The sequence below is a fragment of the Electrona antarctica genome (genome assembly GCF_951216825.1).
Source record: "Electrona antarctica genome assembly, chromosome: 17".
In the NCBI taxonomy this organism is placed as follows: Eukaryota; Metazoa; Chordata; class Actinopteri; order Myctophiformes; family Myctophidae; genus Electrona; species Electrona antarctica.
The window spans coordinates 44118084-44140069 of NC_136798.1; the positions used below are offsets into that span (position 1 = coordinate 44118084).

The 21986-nt window shown below is 47.2% G+C and overlaps 2 protein-coding genes across 2 annotated transcripts; both read left to right on the plus strand.

Annotated features, from left to right (window-relative positions):
- The first annotated feature begins 9217 nt into the window (after nucleotides 1–9217).
- Nucleotides 9218–17908, plus strand: LOC306941543 (nuclear factor 7, ovary-like). Its single transcript, XM_079527062.1, has 3 exons — nucleotides 9218–9342; nucleotides 10044–10178; nucleotides 15044–17908. Exon 3 carries the CDS (start codon nucleotides 15096–15098, stop codon nucleotides 16533–16535), a length of 1440 nt encoding a protein of 479 aa, XP_079383188.1. The 5' UTR covers nucleotides 9218–9342; nucleotides 10044–10178; nucleotides 15044–15095; the 3' UTR covers nucleotides 16536–17908.
- A 2562-nt stretch (nucleotides 17909–20470) lies between these two features.
- On the plus strand, nucleotides 20471–21933 carry LOC306941151 (nuclear factor 7, ovary-like; the record flags this gene model as incomplete). Its single annotated transcript, XM_079526463.1, has 1 exon — nucleotides 20471–21933. Exon 1 carries the CDS (start codon nucleotides 20503–20505, stop codon nucleotides 21931–21933), a length of 1431 nt encoding a protein of 476 aa, XP_079382589.1. The 5' UTR covers nucleotides 20471–20502.
- Nucleotides 21934–21986: the final 53 nt, after the last annotated feature.

Genomic DNA, 21986 nt, shown 5'->3' on the forward strand with positions numbered 1-21986 from the left:
GATGACGTACATGTTTCCTCCACGATGACGTACATGATCCCTACACGATGACGTACATGTTTCCTCCACGACGACGTACATGTTCCCTCCACGATGACGTGCATGTCCCCTACACGATGACGTACATGCTCCCTTCACGACGACGTACATGTTCCCTCCACGATGACGTACATGTGCCCTCCACGATGACATACATGTTCCCTCCACAATGACGTACATGTTCCCTACACGATGGCGTACATGTTCCCTCCACGATGACGTACATGTTTCCTCCACGATGACGTGCATGCTCCCTACACGATGACGTACATGTTCCCTCCACGATGACGTACATGTTCCCTCCACGATGACGCACATGTTCCCTTCACGATGGTGTACATGTTTCCTCCACGATGGCGCACATGTTCCCTCCATGATGACGTACATGTCCCCTCCACGATGACGTACATGTCCCCTTCACGATGGCGTACATGTTTCCTCCACGATGGCGCACATGTTCCCTCCATGATGACGTACATGTCCCCTCCACGATGACGTACATGTCCCCTTCACGATGGCGTACATGTTCCCTCCACGATGACGTACATGCTCCCTCCACGATGACGTACATGCTCCCTCCACGATGACGTACATGTTTCCTCCACGATGACGTACATGTTCCATCCACGATGACGTGCATGTTCCCTACACGATGACGTACATGCTCCCTTCACGATGATGTACATGTTCCCTCCGCGATGACGTACATGTCCCCTTCACGATGACGTACATGTACACGTCACGATGACGTACATGTTCCCTACATGATGGCGTACATGTTCAATTTACGACGACGCGCATTTTCCCTCCACGATGACGTACATGTTTCCTCCACGATGACGTACATGTTTCCTCCGTGATGACGTACATGCTCCCTCCACGATGACGTACATGTTCCCTCCACGATGGCGTACATGTTCCATCCACGATGACGTGCATGTTCCCTCCACGATGACGTACATGTTCCCTCCACGATGACATACATGTTCCCTCCACAATGACGTACATGTTCCCTACACGATGGCGTACATGTCCCCTTCACGATGACGCACATGTCCCCTCCACGATGACGTGCATCTTCCCTCCACGATGACGTGCATGTTCCCTTCACGATGACGTGCATGTTCCCTCCACGATGACGTACATGTTCCCTTCACGATGACGTGCATGTTCCCTCCACGATGACGTGCATGTTCCCTTCACGACGACGTAGATGTTCCCTCCACGATGACGTACATGTGCCCTCCACGATGACATACATGTTCCCTCCACAATGACGTACATGTTCCCTACACGATGGCGTACATGTTCCCTCCACGATGACGTACATGTTTCCTCCACGATGACGTACATGCTCCCTACACGATGACGTACATGTTTCCGCCACGACGACGTACATGTTCCCTCCACGATGACGTGCATGTCCCCTACACGATGACGTACATGCTCCCTTCACGATGACGTACATGGTCCCTCCACGATGACGTACATGGTCCCTTCACGATGACGTACATGTTCCCTCCACGATGACGTACATGTTCCCTCCACGATGACGCACATGTTCCCTTCACGATGGTGTACATGTTTCCGCCACGATGGCGCACATGTTCCCTCCATGATGACGTACATGTCCCCTCCACGATGACGTACATGTCCCCTTCACGATGGCGTACATGTTCCCTCCACGATGACGTACATGCTCCCTCCACGATGACGTACATGCTCCCTCCACGATGACGTACATGTTTCCTCCACGATGACGTACATGTTCCCTCCACGATGACGTGCATGTTCCCTACACGATGACGTACATGCTCCCTTCACGATGATGTACATGTTCCCTCCGCGATGACGTACATGTCCCCTTCACGATGACGTACATGTACACGTCACGATGACGTACATGTTCCCTACATGATGGCGTACATGTTCAATTTACGACGACGCGCATGTTCCCTCCACGATGACGTACATGTTTCCTCCACGATGACGTACATGTTTCCTCCGTGATGACGTACATGCTCCCTCCACGATGACGTACATGTTCCCTCCACGATGGCGTACATGTTCCATCCACGATGACGTGCATGTTCCCTCCACGATGACGTACATGTTCCCTCCACGATGACATACATGTTCCCTCCACAATGACGTACATGTTCCCTACACGATGGCGTACATGTCCCCTTCACGATGACGCACATGTCCCCTCCACGATGACGTGCATCTTCCCTCCACGATGACGTGCATGTTCCCTTCACGATGACGTGCATGTTCCCTCCACGATGACGTACATGTTCCCTTCACGATGACGTGCATGTTCCCTCCACGATGACGTGCATGTTCCCTTCACGACGACGTAGATGTTCCCTCCACGATGACGTACATGTGCCCTCCACGATGACATACATGTTCCCTCCACAATGACGTACATGTTCCCTACACGATGGCGTACATGTTCCCTCCACGATGACGTACATGTTTCCTCCACGATGACGTACATGCTCCCTACACGATGACGTACATGTTTCCTCCACGACGACGTACATGTTCCCTCCACGATGACGTGCATGTCCCCTACACGATGACGTACATGCTCCCTTCACGACGACGTACATGTTCCCTCCACGATGACGTACATGTGCCCTCCACGATGACATACATGTTCCCTCCACAATGACGTACATGTTCCCTACACGATGGCGTACATGTTCCCTCCACGATGACGTACATGTTTCCTCCACGATGACGTGCATGCTCCCTACACGATGACGTACATGTTCCCTCCACGATGACGTACATGTTCCCTCCACGATGACGCACATGTTCCCTTCACGATGGTGTACATGTTTCCTCCACGATGGCGCACATGTTCCCTCCATGATGACGTACATGTCCCCTCCACGATGACGTACATGTCCCCTTCACGATGGCGTACATGTTCCCTCCACGATGACGTACATGCTCCCTCCACGATGACGTACATGCTCCCTCCACGATGACGTACATGTTTCCTCCACGATGACGTACATGTTCCATCCACGATGACGTGCATGTTCCCTACACGATGACGTACATGCTCCCTTCACGATGATGTACATGTTCCCTCCGCGATGACGTACATGTCCCCTTCACGATGACGTACATGTACACGTCACGATGACGTACATGTTCCCTACATGATGGCGTACATGTTCAATTTACGACGACGCGCATTTTCCCTCCACGATGACGTACATGTTTCCTCCACGATGACGTACATGTTTCCTCCGTGATGACGTACATGCTCCCTCCACGATGACGTACATGTTCCCTCCACGATGGCGTACATGTTCCATCCACGATGACGTGCATGTTCCCTCCACGATTACGTACATGTTCCCTCCACGATGACATACATGTTCCCTCCACAATGACGTACATGTTCCCTACACGATGGCGTACATGTCCCCTTCACGATGACGCACATGTCCCCTCCACGATGACGTGCATCTTCCCTCCACGATGACGTGCATGTTCCCTTCACGATGACGTGCATGTTCCCTCCACGATGACGTACATGTTCCCTTCACGATGACGTGCATGTTCCCTCCACGATGACGTGCATGTTCCCTTCACGACGACGTAGATGTTCCCTCCACGATGACGTACATGTGCCCTCCACGATGACATACATGTTCCCTCCACAATGACGTACATGTTCCCTACACGATGGCGTACATGTTCCCTCCACGATGACGTACATGTTTCCTCCACGATGACGTACATGCTCCCTACACGATGACGTACATGTTTCCGCCACGACGACGTACATGTTCCCTCCACGATGACGTGCATGTCCCCTACACGATGACGTACATGCTCCCTTCACGATGACGTACATGGTCCCTCCACGATGACGTACATGGTCCCTTCACGATGACGTACATGTTCCCTCCATGATGACGTACATGTTCCCTCCATGATGACGTACATGTTCCATACATGATGACGTACATGTTCCCTACACGATGACGTGCATGTTCCCTTCACGACGACGTGCATGTTCCCTGCACGATGACGTACATGTTCCCTCCACGATGACGTACATGTTCCCTCCACGATGACGTACATGTTCCCTCCACGATGACGTGCATGTTCCCTTCACGATGACGTGCATGTTCCCTCCATGATGACGTGCATGCCCCCTCCACGATGACGTACATGTTCCATACATGATGACGTACATGTTCCCCCCACGATGACGTGCATGTTCCCTTCACGACGACGTGCATGTTCCCTGCACGATGACGTACATGGTCCCTTCACGATGACGTACATGTTCCCTCCACGATGACGTACATGTTCCCTCCACGATGACGTGCATGTTCCCTTCACGATGACGTGCATGTTCCCTCCACGATGACGTGCATGTTCCCTCCACGATGACGTACATGTCCCCTCCACGATGACGTGCATGTTCCCTTCACGACGACGTGCATGTTCCCAACACGATGACGTACATGTTCCCGTCACGATGACGTACATGTTCCCTACACGATGACGTAAATGTTCCATCTACGACGACGTGCATGTTCCCTCCACGATGACGTACATGTTCCCTCCACGATGACGTACACGTTTCCTCCACGATGACGTACATGTTCCCTCCACGATGGCGTACATATTTCCTCCACGATGACGTACATGTCCCCTTCACGATGACGTACATGTCCACTTCACGATGGCGTACATGTTCACTTCACGATGACGTACATGTTCCCTACATGATGGCGTACATGTTCAATTTACGACGACGCGCATGTTCCCTCCACGATGACGTACATGTTTCCTCCACGATGACGTACATGTTCCCTCCACGATGACGTACATGTTTCCGCCACGATGACGTACATGTCCCCTTCACGATGATGTACATGTCCCCTTCACGATGACGTACATGTCCCCTTCACGATGACGTGCATGTTCCCTTCACGATGACGTGCATGTTCCCTTCACGATGACGTACATGTTCCCTCCACGATGACGTGCATGTTCCCTACACGACGACGTACATGTTCCCTACACGACGACGTACATGTTCCCTACACGACGACGTACATGTTCCCTACACGACGACGTACATACCACTCCCCTTCATTTGCATACCACGCCCCTTCATTTGCATACCACGCACCTCATTTGCATACCAATCCCCTTCATTTGCATGTCACGCCCCTTCATTTGCATAAACCAATCCCGCAAAGTAGCCGAAACATGCCCTTCATTTGCATACCACTCCCCTTCATTTGCATACCACGCACCTTAATTTGCATACCACTCCCCTTCATTTGCATGCCACGCCCCTTCATTTGCATAAACCAATCCCACAAAGTAGCCGAAACATGCCCTTCATGTGCGTGGTATGCAAATGAAGGGGAGTGGCCCCTTCATTTGCATACCACGCACCTTCATTTGCATACCACGCCCCTTCATTTGCATAAACCAATCCCCTTCATTTGCATGCCACGCCCCTTCATTTGCATACCACGCACCCCATTTGCATACCACTCCCCTTCATTTGCATACCACGCCCCTTCATTTGCATAAACCAATCCCACAAAGTAGCCGAAACATGCCCTTCATGTGCGTGGTATGCAAATGAAGGGGAGTGGCCCCTTCATTTGCATACCACGCACCTTTATTTGCATGCCACGCCCCTTCATTTGCATAAACCAATCCCCTTCATTTGCATGCCACGCCCCTTCATTTGCATACCACGCACCCCATTTGCATACCACTCCCCTTCATTTGCATACCACGCACCTTCATTTGCATACCACGCACCTTAATTTGCATGCCACGCCCCTTCATTTGCATAAACCAATCCCACAAAGTAGCCGGAACCATGCCCCTTCATTTGCATACCACTCCCCTTCATTTTCATACCACGCACCTTAATTTGCATACCACTCCCATTCATTTGCATGCCACGCCCCTTCATTTGCATAAACCAATCCCACAAAGTAGCCGAAACATGCCCTTCATTTGCATACCACTCCCCTTCATTTGCATGCCACGCACCTTCATTTGCATGCCACGCCCCTTCATTTGCATAAACCAATCCCCTTCATTTGCATGCCACGCCCCTTCATTTGCATACCACGCACCTCATTTGCATACCACTCCCCTTCATTTGCATGCCACGCCCCTTCATTTGCATAAACCAATCCCGCAAAGTAGCGGAAACATGCCCTTCATTTGCATACCACTCCCCTTCATTTGCATACCACTCCCCTTCATTTGCATACCACGCACCTTCATTTGCATAAACTAATCCCACAAAGTAGCCGGAGCCATGCCCCTTCATTTGCATACCACGCACCTTCATTTGCATGCCACTCCCCTTCATTTGCATACCACGCACCTCATTTGCATACCACTCCCCTTCATTTGCATACCACGTCCCTTCATTTGCATAAACCAATCCCGCGAAGTAGCGGAAACATGCCCTTCATTTGCATACCACTCCCCTTCATTTGCATACCACGCACCTTAATTTGCATGCCACGCCCCTTAATTTGCATAAACCAATCCCCTTCATTTGCATGCCACGCCCCTTCATTTGCATACCACGCACCTCATTTGCATACCACTCCCCTTCATTTGCATGCCACGCCCCTTCATTTGCATAAACCAATCCCGCAAAGTAGCGGAAACATGCCCTTCATTTGCATACCACTCCCCTTCATTTGCATACCACTCCCCTTCATTTGCATACCACGCACCTTCATTTGCATGCCACGTCCCTTCATTTGCATAAACCAATCCCCTTCATTTGCATGTCACGCCCCTTCATTTGCATAAACCAATCCCGCAAAGTAGCCGAAACATGCCCTTCATTTGCATACCACTCCCCTTCATTTGCATACCACGCACCTTAATTTGCATAAGCAAATCCCACAAAGTAGCCGAAACATGCCCTTCATTTGCATACCACGCACCTTCATTTGCATGCCACGCCCCTTCATTTGCATAAACCACTCCCACAAAGTAGGCGGGGTGACACCCACTAATTTACATAAGCGACACCCACTAATTTGCATATACCACACCCACAAAGTAGCCGAAACCACGCCCATCAAATTTGCATAACCCACACCCACAAAGTAGCCGGAACCACGCCCTTCATTAGCATAAACTGCTCCCACAAAGTAAGTTAGCGAGAAAAGTCGCGAAATTCGACAGAACAAATCCGAGACCATTACCGCAACCGGGTCGCGGCCCCGATCGCAGCCGTATAGGGTTTGGGCCAAACGGACATACGGCCGCGGCGGTAGCCTTGAACGAACGCCTACAAATTGCCGACTTTGACGCGCGACAACGCGCCAACGATAAAACATCACGGTCCGACGTTCGGATATGTCGGAGAGCCAGCCGAGACGAACGGTTAGGTGTCTCGGACGTACGCCTCCGACAGTCGTACAAAACGTCCTTCACTTTGGCTCTGTGCATGCAGACACGTCATAGACCCATAGACTCTAACAGCGTCCTGGCTGAAAAAGTGAAACGAGACCGTGCCTCTTAGAAAGGTCGCCCGAGGACGTTCTATAGATCCATGCGTGCGTCTCCGGGAGCTCTATAACATATCCGAAAATCATCCCGGAAGGCCTCACCGTCGTGGCGTTCCAGTGAAGCAAAGTTTGACGTTCACGCGCGCCTATGACGACGATCGTAAGTCTGTTCGGGATGGGCCGAACACCTCTGCGATCGCGGCGACGAGCCGATCTTCGTGATGGTCTGAGTTTTTTTCTGCGACCTCGGGAACCTCAAATCTGACCCGAGGCCTAGCATTGCAGTGTAGTTCCCTTTATCGGCCGCTTGTAAGAGTCCCACAAAATCGAGACCAACGCCATTTTTTTCGCCATGGCCTGAATATGGATATTCGGGGGTGTTACATATTTAAAAAAATATCTATCACTTATTTGTTAAGGCATTTGGCCCAAAGGTCACCGTGGCAGTCTTTCGGCTGACCTTTGACCTTTGCAAACGTCGTGGAAATTCGAGACCGGTTCCATTGGATTCGACATGTCCTGAATATGGATATTGGAGGTTCTTACATATTTTTTAAAATATATATCACCCCGTTTTTTTAAGAATTTGGCCCAAAGGGTCACCGTTGCAGTCTTTTTGCTGACCATTGACCTTTGCAAACGTCCTGGAAAGTCGAGACCGGCCCCATTGAATTTGGGACGCTCTAAATATGAATAAAATGTCTCGTTTGCGAAGAATAGGGTTAGGGAACATATTTTAAAGGTGTGTTTTGTCTGTTTTCACTTCTGTGGAGAGAGGGGAGAGAGGAGGCAGTCTTTTTGCTGACCATTGACCTTTGCAAACGGCGTGGAGAGCCCAGACCGACGCCATTGGATTCTGCATTTTCTAAATATGAATAAAATGTCTAGTTTGTGAAGAATAACATTAATGAACATGTTGTGTTTTGTGTTTTGTCTGTTCATTCAAAAAGAGAGGAGAGGAGAGGAGGGGAGAGGCATATGGCTTCATGAAATGAAATGAAATGAAATCTATATTTACCCAGGGTATCTGGGCTAAGCTCAAGAACTTGTTTCCAGCCAGGCCCTGCTCATAGAACACATTTCATCGTAGTGGTTGATGCCTTGTTCAAGGGCATTTCAGCGGTGGTAATTTTAACGTGTCGGACGGCTGATTCGAACTGGGAACCTTCCGGTATCTAGACCGCGCCGCTATCCGTTCGGCCACCGCTGCCACATACATGTGGATGGGCTGTGGCGCTGTTCTGAATTCCACTGGCAGATAACGGTCTTTTCTTTGATTCGTTTCTCTGACTTCCTATGTAAGTGCTGCTATTAAAATGCTTACTTTAAAAAGACTAAAATAGCTAAAATACAACAATTCATGGTCATAAGTTCATAAAGCATAATTCATAATAATGTCATGATACAATAATAAATATGTGGTTCATAATTGATTTCATATGAGGTTAAAAATGTAAACATGATGTGATGATAACTTTCTGAGGCAGAACCAAGTTCCCTGTCTGTCAGTAGCAACACTGGACCATGATTGATTGACTGATTGATGCATGATTGCCTGGCATTGCACACAGGTGGTACAAACATTTCTCTCACTCATTCAGACTCTGGTCTGCACAAGGAAGCACACTCGCAGCAGAGTAGTGTGTTTGAACTGTTTAAAGTTATTAAACACGGTCAAAAGGACATTCAAAGGACTGTATGAAACTCAAGAAGCATCAAGAACCTCTTTACACAACAAGCGGCCAACGAGGTATTATTATTTGAGAGTTATCTTTGTTGTGTTGTATTGTGGTGTTTTGACGGACACGTTCACCTGCGCATCGCGCATTTCTACATGTTTTGTATTTCTTTGTTTGATCAATATTATGTATTGCGACGTAATTTGTTGATTGTTTATGTGTTTATTATTTTGTGTGAACATAGTTCTCACGGCATGGAACAGCAGAGGGATGAGAAGAATGCCCAATAAATGCCCGTTTATAAAGAACCGACCTGTGTCGTCAATGTTGTGAGAAGAGCTACATCCTACGTGTGTGTGTGTTTCGTGTCGTGTCATTCATCATCACTTTGTTTACTTTACTTTATCACAGCTAACAGTCACATCAAGGTCTGTGAAATAGTTAGTAATGAATGAATAGCTGACTCTGTCGCGATTTTGGCTTTTATGGTGAATGTTTTACAACTATATGAACTTCAACTTTGGCCAGTAGTTGTACAAAGCCATGGGTCTGAATGTAAACAAAGTATATGCTGCTTTATAAGACAACGTTTTATTTTTATATTGAGTGGTGGTGTGATTTGCATGTTATGTAATGAGTCCGAGTTTGTATTGTGCTAAACCAGTCACCAGTAGCATGGATAAGAAGCTAACTATGCTAATCGGAATTAGCATTAAGCTAACTGCATCCACTATAATGTTACACATTATATTAATGTGCTCTGTGTGTTCAGCCATGGCCAGGACGTCGAGGCACGACCGAGAGATGGCGCTGGACGCCAAGAGACGTGTGTGAGTTCAGATCCCGTGGAGAGGCTGAGGCTGCAGTGCCTGGCCCGAGGGTCGTCTGGCATCAATGGCCTGGGCAGGTGAGTGTGTGCGCGTGCGTGTGTGTGCGCGCGTGCCTCCCTCAGGCACAGCAGAGGCGTACACAGACAGTTGGACTGTGAGGTGACGTGGCAGCCCTCCTCCTCCTCCTCGCCATCACCCAGGAAGCCTTGGAGGTGTCGGCCGGTGTTGCTGGGCTCTATAACATATGAAAATCAGACCGGAAGGCCTTACCGTTGTGGCGTTCTACAGAAGCAAAGGTTTTAAATAGCAGATCTACAAGCTCGTAGCGCGCCACTCGGTGTAGTGGAACGTTCGCGCGCGCCATGTCGACTAGAAAGGTCGCCCGAGGACGTACTACAGTTCCACGCGTGCGTCTCGTGGAGCTCTATAACATAACCGTAAATCAGACCGGAAGGCCTTACCGTTGTGGCGTTCTACAGAAGCAAAGGTTTTAAGTAGCAGATCTACAAGCTCGTAGCGCGCCACTCGGTGTAGTGGAACGTTCGCGCGCGCCATGTCGACTAGAAAGGTCGCCCGAGGACGTACTACAGTTCCACGCGTGCGTCTCGTGGAGCTCTATAACATATCCGTAAATCAGACCGGAAGGCCTTACCGTTGTGGCGTTCTACAGAAGCAAAGGTTTTAAGTAGCAGATCTACAAGCTCGTAGCGCGCCACTCGGTGTAGTGGAACGTTCGCGCGCGCCATGTCGACTAGAAAGGTCGCCCGAGGACGTACTACAGTTCCACGCGTGCGTCTCGTGGAGCTCTATAACATATCCCTAAATCAGACCGGAAGGCCTTACCGTTGTGGCGTTCTACAGAAGCAAAGGTTTTAAGTAGCAGATCTACAAGCTCGTAGCGCGCCACTCGGTGTAGTGGAACGTTCGCGCGCGCCATGTCGACTAGAAAGGTCGCCCGAGGACGTACTACAGTTCCACGCGTGCGTCTCGTGGAGCTCTATAACATATCCCTAAATCAGACCGGAAGGCCTTACCGTTGTGGCGTTCTACAGAAGCAAAGGTTTTAAGTAGCAGATCTACAAGCTCACACTGTTGTGGCGCGTTGTGAGCTTATAGATCGGCTATTTCTTTTAGTGAACGTCCCCCACAGAATAAAAGGGATAACCCTGTAGCCTCGGTCCCAGGCTCACTTATCTGCGAAAAGAAGAGCCTGGTCACAACGTAAGGCAAAGAAGCTATCGGCGGACGTATCCTCCGGAACATCCATCAGATGTATTTCCCCCGGATACGATATTTTCCCGACCAATCACAACACTTGTTTCATTCGCGGAGAATGTGAACTGATTTGTAAAGCATCAACGTCATTTCCTTGTTTCGGTGGGGACTAGTAAACACAGCCGCACCGCGTGACGTAGTTATCTTACACGCAACACTTCCGCCACTTCCGCTGATAGTCTTTTCAGCAAGTCTGAATGTATGTTCAGTTTTTTTAGTTTTTTTTTTATATCCTTTATTTACCCAGGGAAGTAGCTGAGCACAGGTGCTCATTTTCAGCAACGCCCTGCAAAAGTCTGTCCTACAAAGGAAACTCTCTATTCTCTCAGGTTTTGAGACGTATATATACTTTATCTTAGGGGGAAGGATTTCCCTATCCATATTCCATATCTAAATACGGATTTGCATATCTCTGCTGCCGGGAGGAAACCTCATAACTCCAAAATAATTCATTTTTTCAGGAAATGAAAAATATACATTTTTAAAATGAAAAATATACATTTTTAAAATGAAAAATATACATTTTTCAGGAAATAAAGAAAACCTTATATATTTTTTCAAAAAACAAAGCAATACAGCCTCATCAAAGTTGGTGTTGTAACTTTATATATTGTCAATTACTTCCATGAGAGGGGGAGAGGTGGTGGAGTTAGTTGCTTTAGCAGACATTTTGAGGGTCCAATGGAGTTAAGAGGTTTTGTCCAAAGCACTTTTTACTACTTTCCATTGGTTAAATATTTATATAATATATATAACACACAGACGTAAAGGGTGTTCAATAGCACTGATTTATGCCAAAACAAATCTAAAACCTAAAAAATGTATCCTCCCGACAGCAACGAATTATGCTCTATATGTACCATAATATGATAACAAGATTCTGAAAATTATAATTAGGGTGCCTTGAGTCAAGAAAGTTTGAGAACCACTGTTCTAGGATCAGTGGGAATGTATAGGCTTAAAAATAATAGAATAAACATTGTTTTAACTTCACTTCCTCTCTCTCTCTCTCTCTCGCACGCACGCACGCACGCACGCACGCACGCACGCACGCACGCACGCACGCACGCAGGCACACGCACACGCACACGCACACGCACACGCACGCACGCACACCTGCCACTAGCACGAAGACATGAATATGTTCATTTCCTCGTTACAGTCGCTCAGCGTTTTCGTCAGACTCGCTCGAGTTTCACTCGAGACTTTGAGGCGGAAAAGACACATCAGATTTCAATCCATCAATAGATCAACTGACAAGACGATCAATTGAACATCCTGGTGTAGATCGCCTGCTAGGGAGACGATATTCACTGAGGTAAGGAGAGACCTATGATATTTTACAAAATAAATAAAAAACATAATACAATACAAATAGTAGGAGTACTACAATATATAACATATACAACACATACCTGTATAACATGCAGCTTCACACACCTTCACCTAATTTTGAGGTTAAAACCTCTTAAACCCCAGGGGGGTCCAGGGGGGGAAATAAAAAACATCGGAGTTGGAACCGGAGACCAATTGGGTCTCCATTTACCCGCTGAGAGCTGTTCATGAGGTGGACAGCCGCTGCCCCCGTCGGCGGGGGCAATGGGGCTCAAGAGGTTTTAATATCCGAATATTGATATATTATTTAGTTCAGCTGTTACAATTCCAGACATGCAAACATGACCCGCTTTAATTTCTTCAGTCTATATTAGTATGGCTGAATGACTAGTATTAGAATTGTATATTGTATTTGTATTATGTTCATAACATAAGTAACCTATAACTAAATGCATTTCAAATTAAATAAACATGTTTACTTTTCAAGATTCCAGCTTGTAGATCTGCTATTTTTGATACAACAGTATATGCAATGTGGCCCTCTGGAGTGAGTGTGGAACTATAGTGGCCTGGAGTGAGTGTGGAACTATAGTGGCCCTCTGGAGTGAGTGTGGAGTGAGTGTGGAACCATAGTGGCCCTCTGGAGTGAATGTGGAACTATAGTGGCCCTCTGGAGTGAGTGTGGAACTATAGTGGCCCTCTGGAGTGAGAGTGGAACTATAGTGGCCCTCTGGAGTGAGTGTGGAACTATAGTGGCCCTCTGGAGTGCATGAGTGTGGAACTATAGTGGCCCTCTGGAGTGAGTGTGGAACTATAGTGGCCCTCTGAACTGAGTGTGGAACTATAGTGGCCCTCTGGAGTGAGTGTGGAACTATAGTGGCCCTCTGGAGTGAGTGTGGAACTATAGTGGCCCTCTGGAGTGAGTGTGGAACTATAGTGACCCTCTGCAGTGAGTATGGAACTATAGTGGCACTCTGGACTGAGTATGAACTATAGTGGCCCTCTGGAGTGAGTATGGAACTATAGTGGCCCTCTGGAGTGAGTGTGGAACTATAGTGACCCTCTGCAGTGAGTATGGAACTATAGTGGCACTCTGGACTGAGTATGGAACTACAGTGGCCCTCTGGAGTGAGTATGGAACTATAGTGGCCCTCTGGAGTGAGTGTGGAACTATAGTGACCCTCTGCAGTGAGTATGGAACTATAGTGGCACTCTGGACTGAGTATGGAACTATAGTGGCCCTCTCCATCTTCAAAGTTGCCAACCCCTGGTATATAAGACCGGGCAATCAACAAAACTAGCTTTTTGTTTAGATAACATGTTATTTCTTTAAACATGTGCTAGTGTAGATTATTATAGTTTCAATGTATATATAGATTATTAATTTGACAGTATATTGTTACTTAGTTTAGACTGATGGAGGCCGTGTTAATTGAAACTAAAACCACAAATGTGGGCTACCTTTTTTCACTGACGCAAACAAATCTGAAAATAATAAGTAAATAGTAACTACAGGTTTAAAATGAGTGTAGTGGAGAAAAAGTACCATATTTGGATCTGAGATGTAGTGGCAGAAGTACAAATGTTGAAAATTGGAAATACTCCAGTACAGTACAAATACTTCAAAATTGTACTGAAGTACAGTACTTGAGTAAATGTACTCGCCAGTGCCCAATAGTGCGTGTGCAGAAATTGTTCTACTGCTACAGTAGCAGTTTAAGTAATACTATCACAATCATTGGTACAGCAAGTGCTAGTAGTAGTAGTACAGTACATTATTGCTACTGCTACTACACTAGTACTATTTACTCCTAATCAGTGTTGATTTTGTTGACTAATACTATGACAAAAATGTCCGTCGACTACCTTTTTTCACTGACGAAAACTGAATGGAAATTAAATGAAAACGGACTAAAACTAAGACGAAATATATTGACAAGTTTGTCAATAAATACAAACTAGACTAAAATGTTAAGAAAGGACTATAGTGGACAAGAGATCCATTATAAGTAAAAGACACGGGTCACTTTGCGCTTTTTTTAATGCTGAATCTACAAGCTTAGCACGACGTGTTGTGACTCTGAGGTGGTATTTTTGGTGGATCTGCTATTTTTTTCAAGTGTAAAATCAGCCATTACGACAGCATCAAGGCCCACCAAAATACATTTTAATCAACTACGTAAATCAACCGTAGATTTAGTCGAGTAAAATCTTATGATTTTACTCTGGTCACTGGTGACTAAAATGCGACAAAAACTAAAATCAAAATGTTGCCTGCAAAATAAACACTGCTCCTAGTCCTAATGCCAATGTTGTTGTTTTTCTCTTCTAGTAATCCCGGTGTGAACATTCCAGAGCAGAGGAGTGTGACAAAAAAAAAAAGAATGGCTTCCCCTCTGACTCGTCAGGAAGAGGAGCTCACCTGCCCCGTGTGCCACGACATCTTCAGACATCCCGTGCTGTTGTCGTGCAGCCACAGCTTCTGCAAAGCCTGCCTGGAGAGATGGTGGAAGTCCAAACCCACGATGGAGTGTCCCGTTTGCAGCAAAAGGTCCTCCCGGGACCAACCGACCACCAACCTGGTGGTGAAGAACCTGTGCGAGCACTTCTTGCAGGAGAACCCCTACCAGAACCTGGTGTCGCTGTCCAGCGACCTCCGCTGCTCCGCGCACGGGGAGAACCTCTCGTTCTTCTGCCTGGACGACGAACAGCCGCTGTGTCCCGCCTGCCGCCATTCCGACGAACACGGCGACCACGAGTTCTTACCCGTGAACGAAGCGTTGGGGCGCTGCAAGCGGAGCGTCCAGGAATGGCTGCGACCTTTGAAGGAGAAGCTGGCGGCCTTCGGCGACGCGAAAGCCAATTGCGACCGGGCGGGACGTCACGTTGCGGTCCAGGCCCGGAGCGTGGAGACGCGCATCCGGGAAGAGTTTGAGAGACTCCGTCGGTTCCTACGAGAGCGAGAGGAGGCCAGGATCGCGGCTCTGCGTGAGGAAGAGTCGCGGAAGAGTCGGGAGTTAAAGGAGAAGATTCAGGAGCTGAATCGGGACGCGGCGTGCCTCGCCGACGCGATCCGAGCCGCCGAGGAGCAGCTGGCGGCCGACGACCACGTCTCGTTCCTGCAGAGCTACAAGACCACAATGGAAAGAGTCCAGCAGCTCACCCTGCAGGACCCACCGCCGCTCTCGGGAGCGCTGATAGACGAGGCCAAACACCTGGGCAACCTGGCCTTCAGAGTCTGGGACGAGATGAAGGACGTCGTCTCCTACACCCCTGTCATCCTGGACCCCAACACTGCGTGGCCGGGACTCGTCCTCTCCGACGACCTGACGGCCGTGAGATACGACGGGGACACGCGGCAGCTTCCCGACAACGCGGAGAGGTTCGACGTCTACGCGAGGGTCCTGGGCTCCGAGGGTTTCACGTCCGGGACTCACAGCTGGGACGTGGAGGTCGGACACAACCGGCACTGGTCGCTGGGCGTGCTGGCGGAGTCCTTCGAGAGGAAGGGAAACGCGGGGAGCGGATACTGCATGCTGTATTTCAGCGACGGGAAATACCGAGCGTTCTCCTCAGCGGCGGGGACCAGCGCCGATCTCTCGGTGCGCCGGATACCCCGGAGGATCAGAGTCCAGCTGGACTGGGACGGAGGAAGGCTGTCCTTCTCCGATCCCGACTCGCCTGACGCGCACCTGCTGCACACCTTCGCGCACACCTTCGGCGAGAGACTGTTTCCGTACGTGTATTGCGGCCGTGACGGTGGTGGCGAGTCTCTGAAGGTGTTGCCTGGGAAGATCTGTGCCTCCGTGCAAAACGACAGTTAGAATGTGTATAGCGCGGTGGGTTTCCAAACGTTTTTTCGCCCGTGAGTGACCAAAAAAATGTGATGTCTCCCCGGGGCGCAAACTAGTGAAAATGGCAGATCGACAAGACCACAACCCACAGCCTCCGTGGTGTTGCAGTGCAGGGACTTTGGCACTGCGCCACCCGGGCGCATGTGACATGATTAATATTGATGAACGTTTCAAATGAACTTTGTATTATCATAACATGATTTGTGACACATTTTGACCGAGGGACTGCCATTGGATTTTTTCTTTTTTGAAATTTCCTTTCTTCATGTCATGAATCAAAATAAAAATAAATAAATTCATTTTGTTCTCCTCTGGTGAAAAGCTGGAGGTTGCACGATGGCAGGCTCTCAGTCAAATCTGGTCACATTTGACCTGAATTGGTGTTATTGAAAATGTTGCTGTTGCTTTAATGTTCTGTGTATCATTTATGAATCTCGCAGGCTTTCCACCTCGGAGGAAAGCCTGGTCTGCGTTCCAAAGTCGCCGTGTGAACCGGTCTGGAGCGCATGGTGATTTACGTCATGTTGTAGTCACTGATTTGTAGTCATCAGGCAGGAAAACACAAGAAGTACCCATTTATAGTACTGATTCCGTCTTGTGGTTTCCTGCCAGATGACTACAAATCATTGACTACAACTTGACGGAAGTTACCATCCGCTCCCGACCGGATCATAATCACGAAATGGTACTGTATGCTGTCCAGGCTAATCATTTATGGTTATATTCAATTATGATGACATAGATAGAAATACGGTATAGATAATTATGAGGTTAAATAAGGTCACAAACATCACAAGACTTCTGTTGTCGTGGTTTGACCGCTTTGGCGTCCTATCCGTCTCTGTCAGTTTGTTGGACTTCCTGCTCCATCTTGGTCATCTTGGGTTTATTTATTGATTCATGTATTGGTATTTTATCTCTGATTTATGTTACGGGTGTCACGGTGGACATGCTGAAAACCTGCTTAAAGATGGAGTGCCGTGACCTTTTTCAGTTTTGTATGTGTGGAGTTAACGTTACTAATAGACCCCCAGGTGTGGTGAGAATATTCAAATATGACTCCCCTGTCTATTTCTTTTGGTTTCTTCCTGAAAGCTGAAAGCCTTTGAGTCAAAAGGCCCAATCGAAATGCACCACTTTAGTGACTAGCTATGTGTACACGGCCCTACAAAGTCCAGTAACTATGAAAACACAGTTAACTGACACATGGGTTTAAAAGTGTTTGAACTGGTCAATGATATAATATAAGCATATAAGTGATATTACACAATATCTGTTCGTGAGGTAATAGTAGTTTATCGCCCAAAAATCACATAGGCTATTTTGACCTTTTTAGACAGACAGACAGGCAGGCAGGCAGGCAGGCAGGCAGGCAGGCAGACATACACAGATAGACAGACATACATTAGCTGCTACAATATGAGGTAAGAACACAGATGATAGCCTACTTTACTAAACAACAGAACGACTACTATTAAATATTCTACTACCACTGTAGTACTACTACTACTACTACTACTACTACTACTACTACTACTATTACTACTACTACTACTACTACTACTTCTACTACTACTACTACTACTACTACTACTACAACAAATACAATAAATGCAACTGCATCTACTGCAAATAATAGTCATTCTCCTGTTTAGTAGCCTATAATAAACCTAGTTTAGTTAGTAGCCTACTACATTTACTAAAGCTAACCTTTGTTAGTATTACATTTACTAAAGCTACTGCTTCAACTACTAGTACCTCTAAATACTAGTATTGCTAGTGTGAGTGACACTACTATCACAGTCAGTAGCACCGTCTGTCAGTACAAAATACTACAAATACTAATACTGTTACCGCTGTGAATACTAAAACAACTACAAATACAAGTTTCAATGTGTACTTTATTGTTATATTTTGTGTAGGCCATTTGTAAAGACCAGTTAATCCTTTATAATTACTTGAGAATGCAGAGTGACACAATTAAACATATCAAATAATGATTAAATATAACATAAGACATTGCTATTTCTGCATCCTGATATCTGTCAATCAGTTTTACCAACAGACGTTCACTCAAGCTTTATGAAGAACCGTATATTGGATCATTCATTAGAAAGGACCTTTGATCATGGCGGCCTTGTCAACTGACTGCACATGATTCAATCAGTGTGCTTTTAACAACGAGAGGCTATAGAGCGTCGCAGTCCCGCCCCCTTTCATGACGACGCCAGGCCCAGGAAATAATTCCCAATGCATTTTTCCCGTAGACATTTTGAAACGTATTTATTTAAAGACCTTATAAGCGTCGTACAAAGCCAACTCTTGTCGTGACAAATCATGACAACAAACACAATATTTTGGACCAAACAAATAATTACAAAGAAGAAAAACAACAAAAAAGTGTTGTAACCTGCCGTTTGTTTCTACTTTCTAATTCTTTGTTTGGCCCAAAACATTGTGTTTATTGTCATGATTTGTCACGGCAAGAGTTGTCTTTGTCCGCGGCGTAAACATCTTTAAATAAATACTTTTTGAAAAGTCTATGAGGAAAATGAACGGCGATTTCTTTTCCGAGTCTCTCGAGGGGGGGCGGGACTGCGACGCTCTATTGTCGTGTCATGTCACTCACAGCTCTAACTCCTCCCCTTTATGTGGTGTGTATAAATATTTAGTGGCAAGATGGTTGATCATCTCACATGCTGGAAGAAAGCTGTTTCTCTAGGGATCGCTCTCATCACGTCTGGTTCTGCACTCTTGTCATTTTGTAACAGATTCGATTTAAGAAGGAAGATTCAAGTTATTCCGGTTCCAGCAGGTACGTTTGGAATAATACTCAAGAATGAATCTTGCAGTTTCATTTTGGTGTTTTTTTTGTGCCAGCATGAAGTTAGATGTACAGGAGGAGTACAGTCTTATACCTACTGCACTAGATCAGGACTGGGCAACTTTGACGATGGAGAGGGCCACTATATTTCCTCACTCACTCCCTATAGGGCCATATATTACTGTCGTCGCAAAAATAGCCGATCTACAAGCTCAAAACGCGTTGAGCTTGTAGATCGGCAATTTTTTGCTATATTCGAATTGAAATCTTGCATTTTTTTTTGCCATTTTTTTATTGGAATCCTGAAAATTAACATTTTTATGTAATTTCAAATGCCTTTAATTATACTTGTGTTGAGCAATGAGCTACTAATTTAGACTGAAGTAATTAAAGCGTGTCATGTTTGCATGTTGTGGAATATTGTAACGGCTGAAACCAATATTATGTCAGTATTCTGACATTAACCTGAGGGCCACATTAAGTGACGGTGGGGACCGCGTGTGGCCCCCGGGCCGCCAGTTGACCACCCCTGTACTAGATACATAATTTGTGCTAAACTCTATTAATCAGCATGGAGGGGTCTGTAGCAGGCCAGCAATCTTCAGCATGTCCATTCAGTGTGGACATGTTTACTGTACATGTTTCTAGAGATTGCCTGATTTAAAAATCTTGGTAAAATTACTTGTATTTGTTTCTTAAGTAAAAGTATCAATAGAGGGTATGCACATGCATGAAGTGAATGGCAAAGTGAGTGGCCAAATTAGTGACAAAGTGAGTTTAATGTCGTTTATCGTCGTTTAATGCAATCAAATACAATTTTTCTGTTTTGGATGAATGGGCTGTCAGTAGGCGTTCCTGGATGACGGGTTTGATGATGATGTCACACGCATACCCTCTATACCTGCAATATAGAAATACTTTGTTACAATTAGGGAAAAGTGCGGATTTCAAAATGTACTTGAGTAAAAGCACAATAGTATTGGCGGGGCATGTGGAGTCCTGTATAGCTAGAAGAAGTAGCCTTACTACTGCTACTCATAATGTTAATCATTGTTGAATTGTCTTCCAGCCTCAGGGAACATTCCACGTCAGAAAGGTGTGACTGCAGACAGCATGGCTTCAAGTCTGGCTCGTCTGGAAGAGGAGCTCACCTGTCCGGTGTGCCGTGACATCTTTATACAACCCATTCTGCTGTCGTGCAGCCACAGCTTCTGCAAAGGCTGTCTGCAGCGATGGTGGACAGGAAGACCAACAATGGAATGTCCTGTTTGTAAAAGAACATCCTACAGTGACCATCCACCTACAAACCTGGTGTTGAAGAACCTGTGTGAGAACTTCTTGGAGGAGAAACGCTGGAGTGAGTCGTCGGTGAGCTCAGAGGCCGTCTGTGCCGAACACGGAGAGAAGCTCAGGCTCTTCTGTCTGGACGATGAACAGCTGGCGTGTCTCGTGTGTCGGGATTCCGAAAAACACGCCGGACACAAGTTCTCGCCCGTAGACGAAGCGTCGGGGCGTTGCAAAGAGAAAGTCCAGGAATTACTGAACACTCTAAGGGAGAAACTGGATTTCTTTGATCAAGTTAAAACAAATTATGATGAAACAGAAAATCACGTCAAGGTTCAGGCCCACAACACAGAGATGCAAATTAAGGAACAATTTAACAACCTGCATTATTTCCTACAAGAGGAAGAGGAGACCAGGATTTCCATTCTGAGGGTTGAAGAGGCACATAAGAGTCTGGAGATAGAGGAGAGGATCGAGGAGCTGATCAGAGACATGGCGACCCTCTCAGACGCAATCCGAGCCACCGAGGACCAGCTGAGAGCCGACGACCACGTCTCGTTCCTGCAGAGCTACAAGACCACGATGGAAAGAGTCCAGCTCACCCTGCAGGACCCACCGCCGCTCTCGGGAGCGCTGATAGACGAGGCCAAACACCTGGGCAACCTGGCCTTCAGAGTCTGGGACAAGATGAAAGACATTGTCTCCTACACCCCCGTCATCCTGGACCCCAACACCGCCCCTAAGGAATACAGCCTGTCCGATGATCTGACCGGCGTGAGATATTTGAAACACGCAGAGAGCCTGACAGAGCTTCCCGACAACCCGGAGAGGTTTGGCTATTTCAGCCTGGTCTTGGGTTCCGAGGGCTTCAACTCGGGGTCTCACAGCTGGGACGTGGAGGTCGGAGACAACACAAACTGGGCACTGGGCGTGTTAGCGGAGTCGTTTGAGAGGAACGGAGAAAAAGGGGGTGCATACTGGAATATTGACTTGTACGAAGGTCAACACAGAGTGTTGTATTCTGGCACTGCTGTCATTGTCCTCCCAGTGAGGCGGAAACCCCGGAGGATCAGAGTCCAGCTTGACTGCGACGGAGGACAGCTGTCCTTCTCTGATCCTGATACCGACACACACCTACACACCTTCACACACACCTTCACCGAGACACTGTTTCCATACATTCTTAATTTTGATCATTACGAGGGTATGTCTGTGAAGGTGTTGCCGGTGAAGATCTGTGTCACTCTGGAAAACCACTAGTGTCCAATGCATTGAATTATATATTGATTTTGTTCTGATATGGGGCTCTTAAT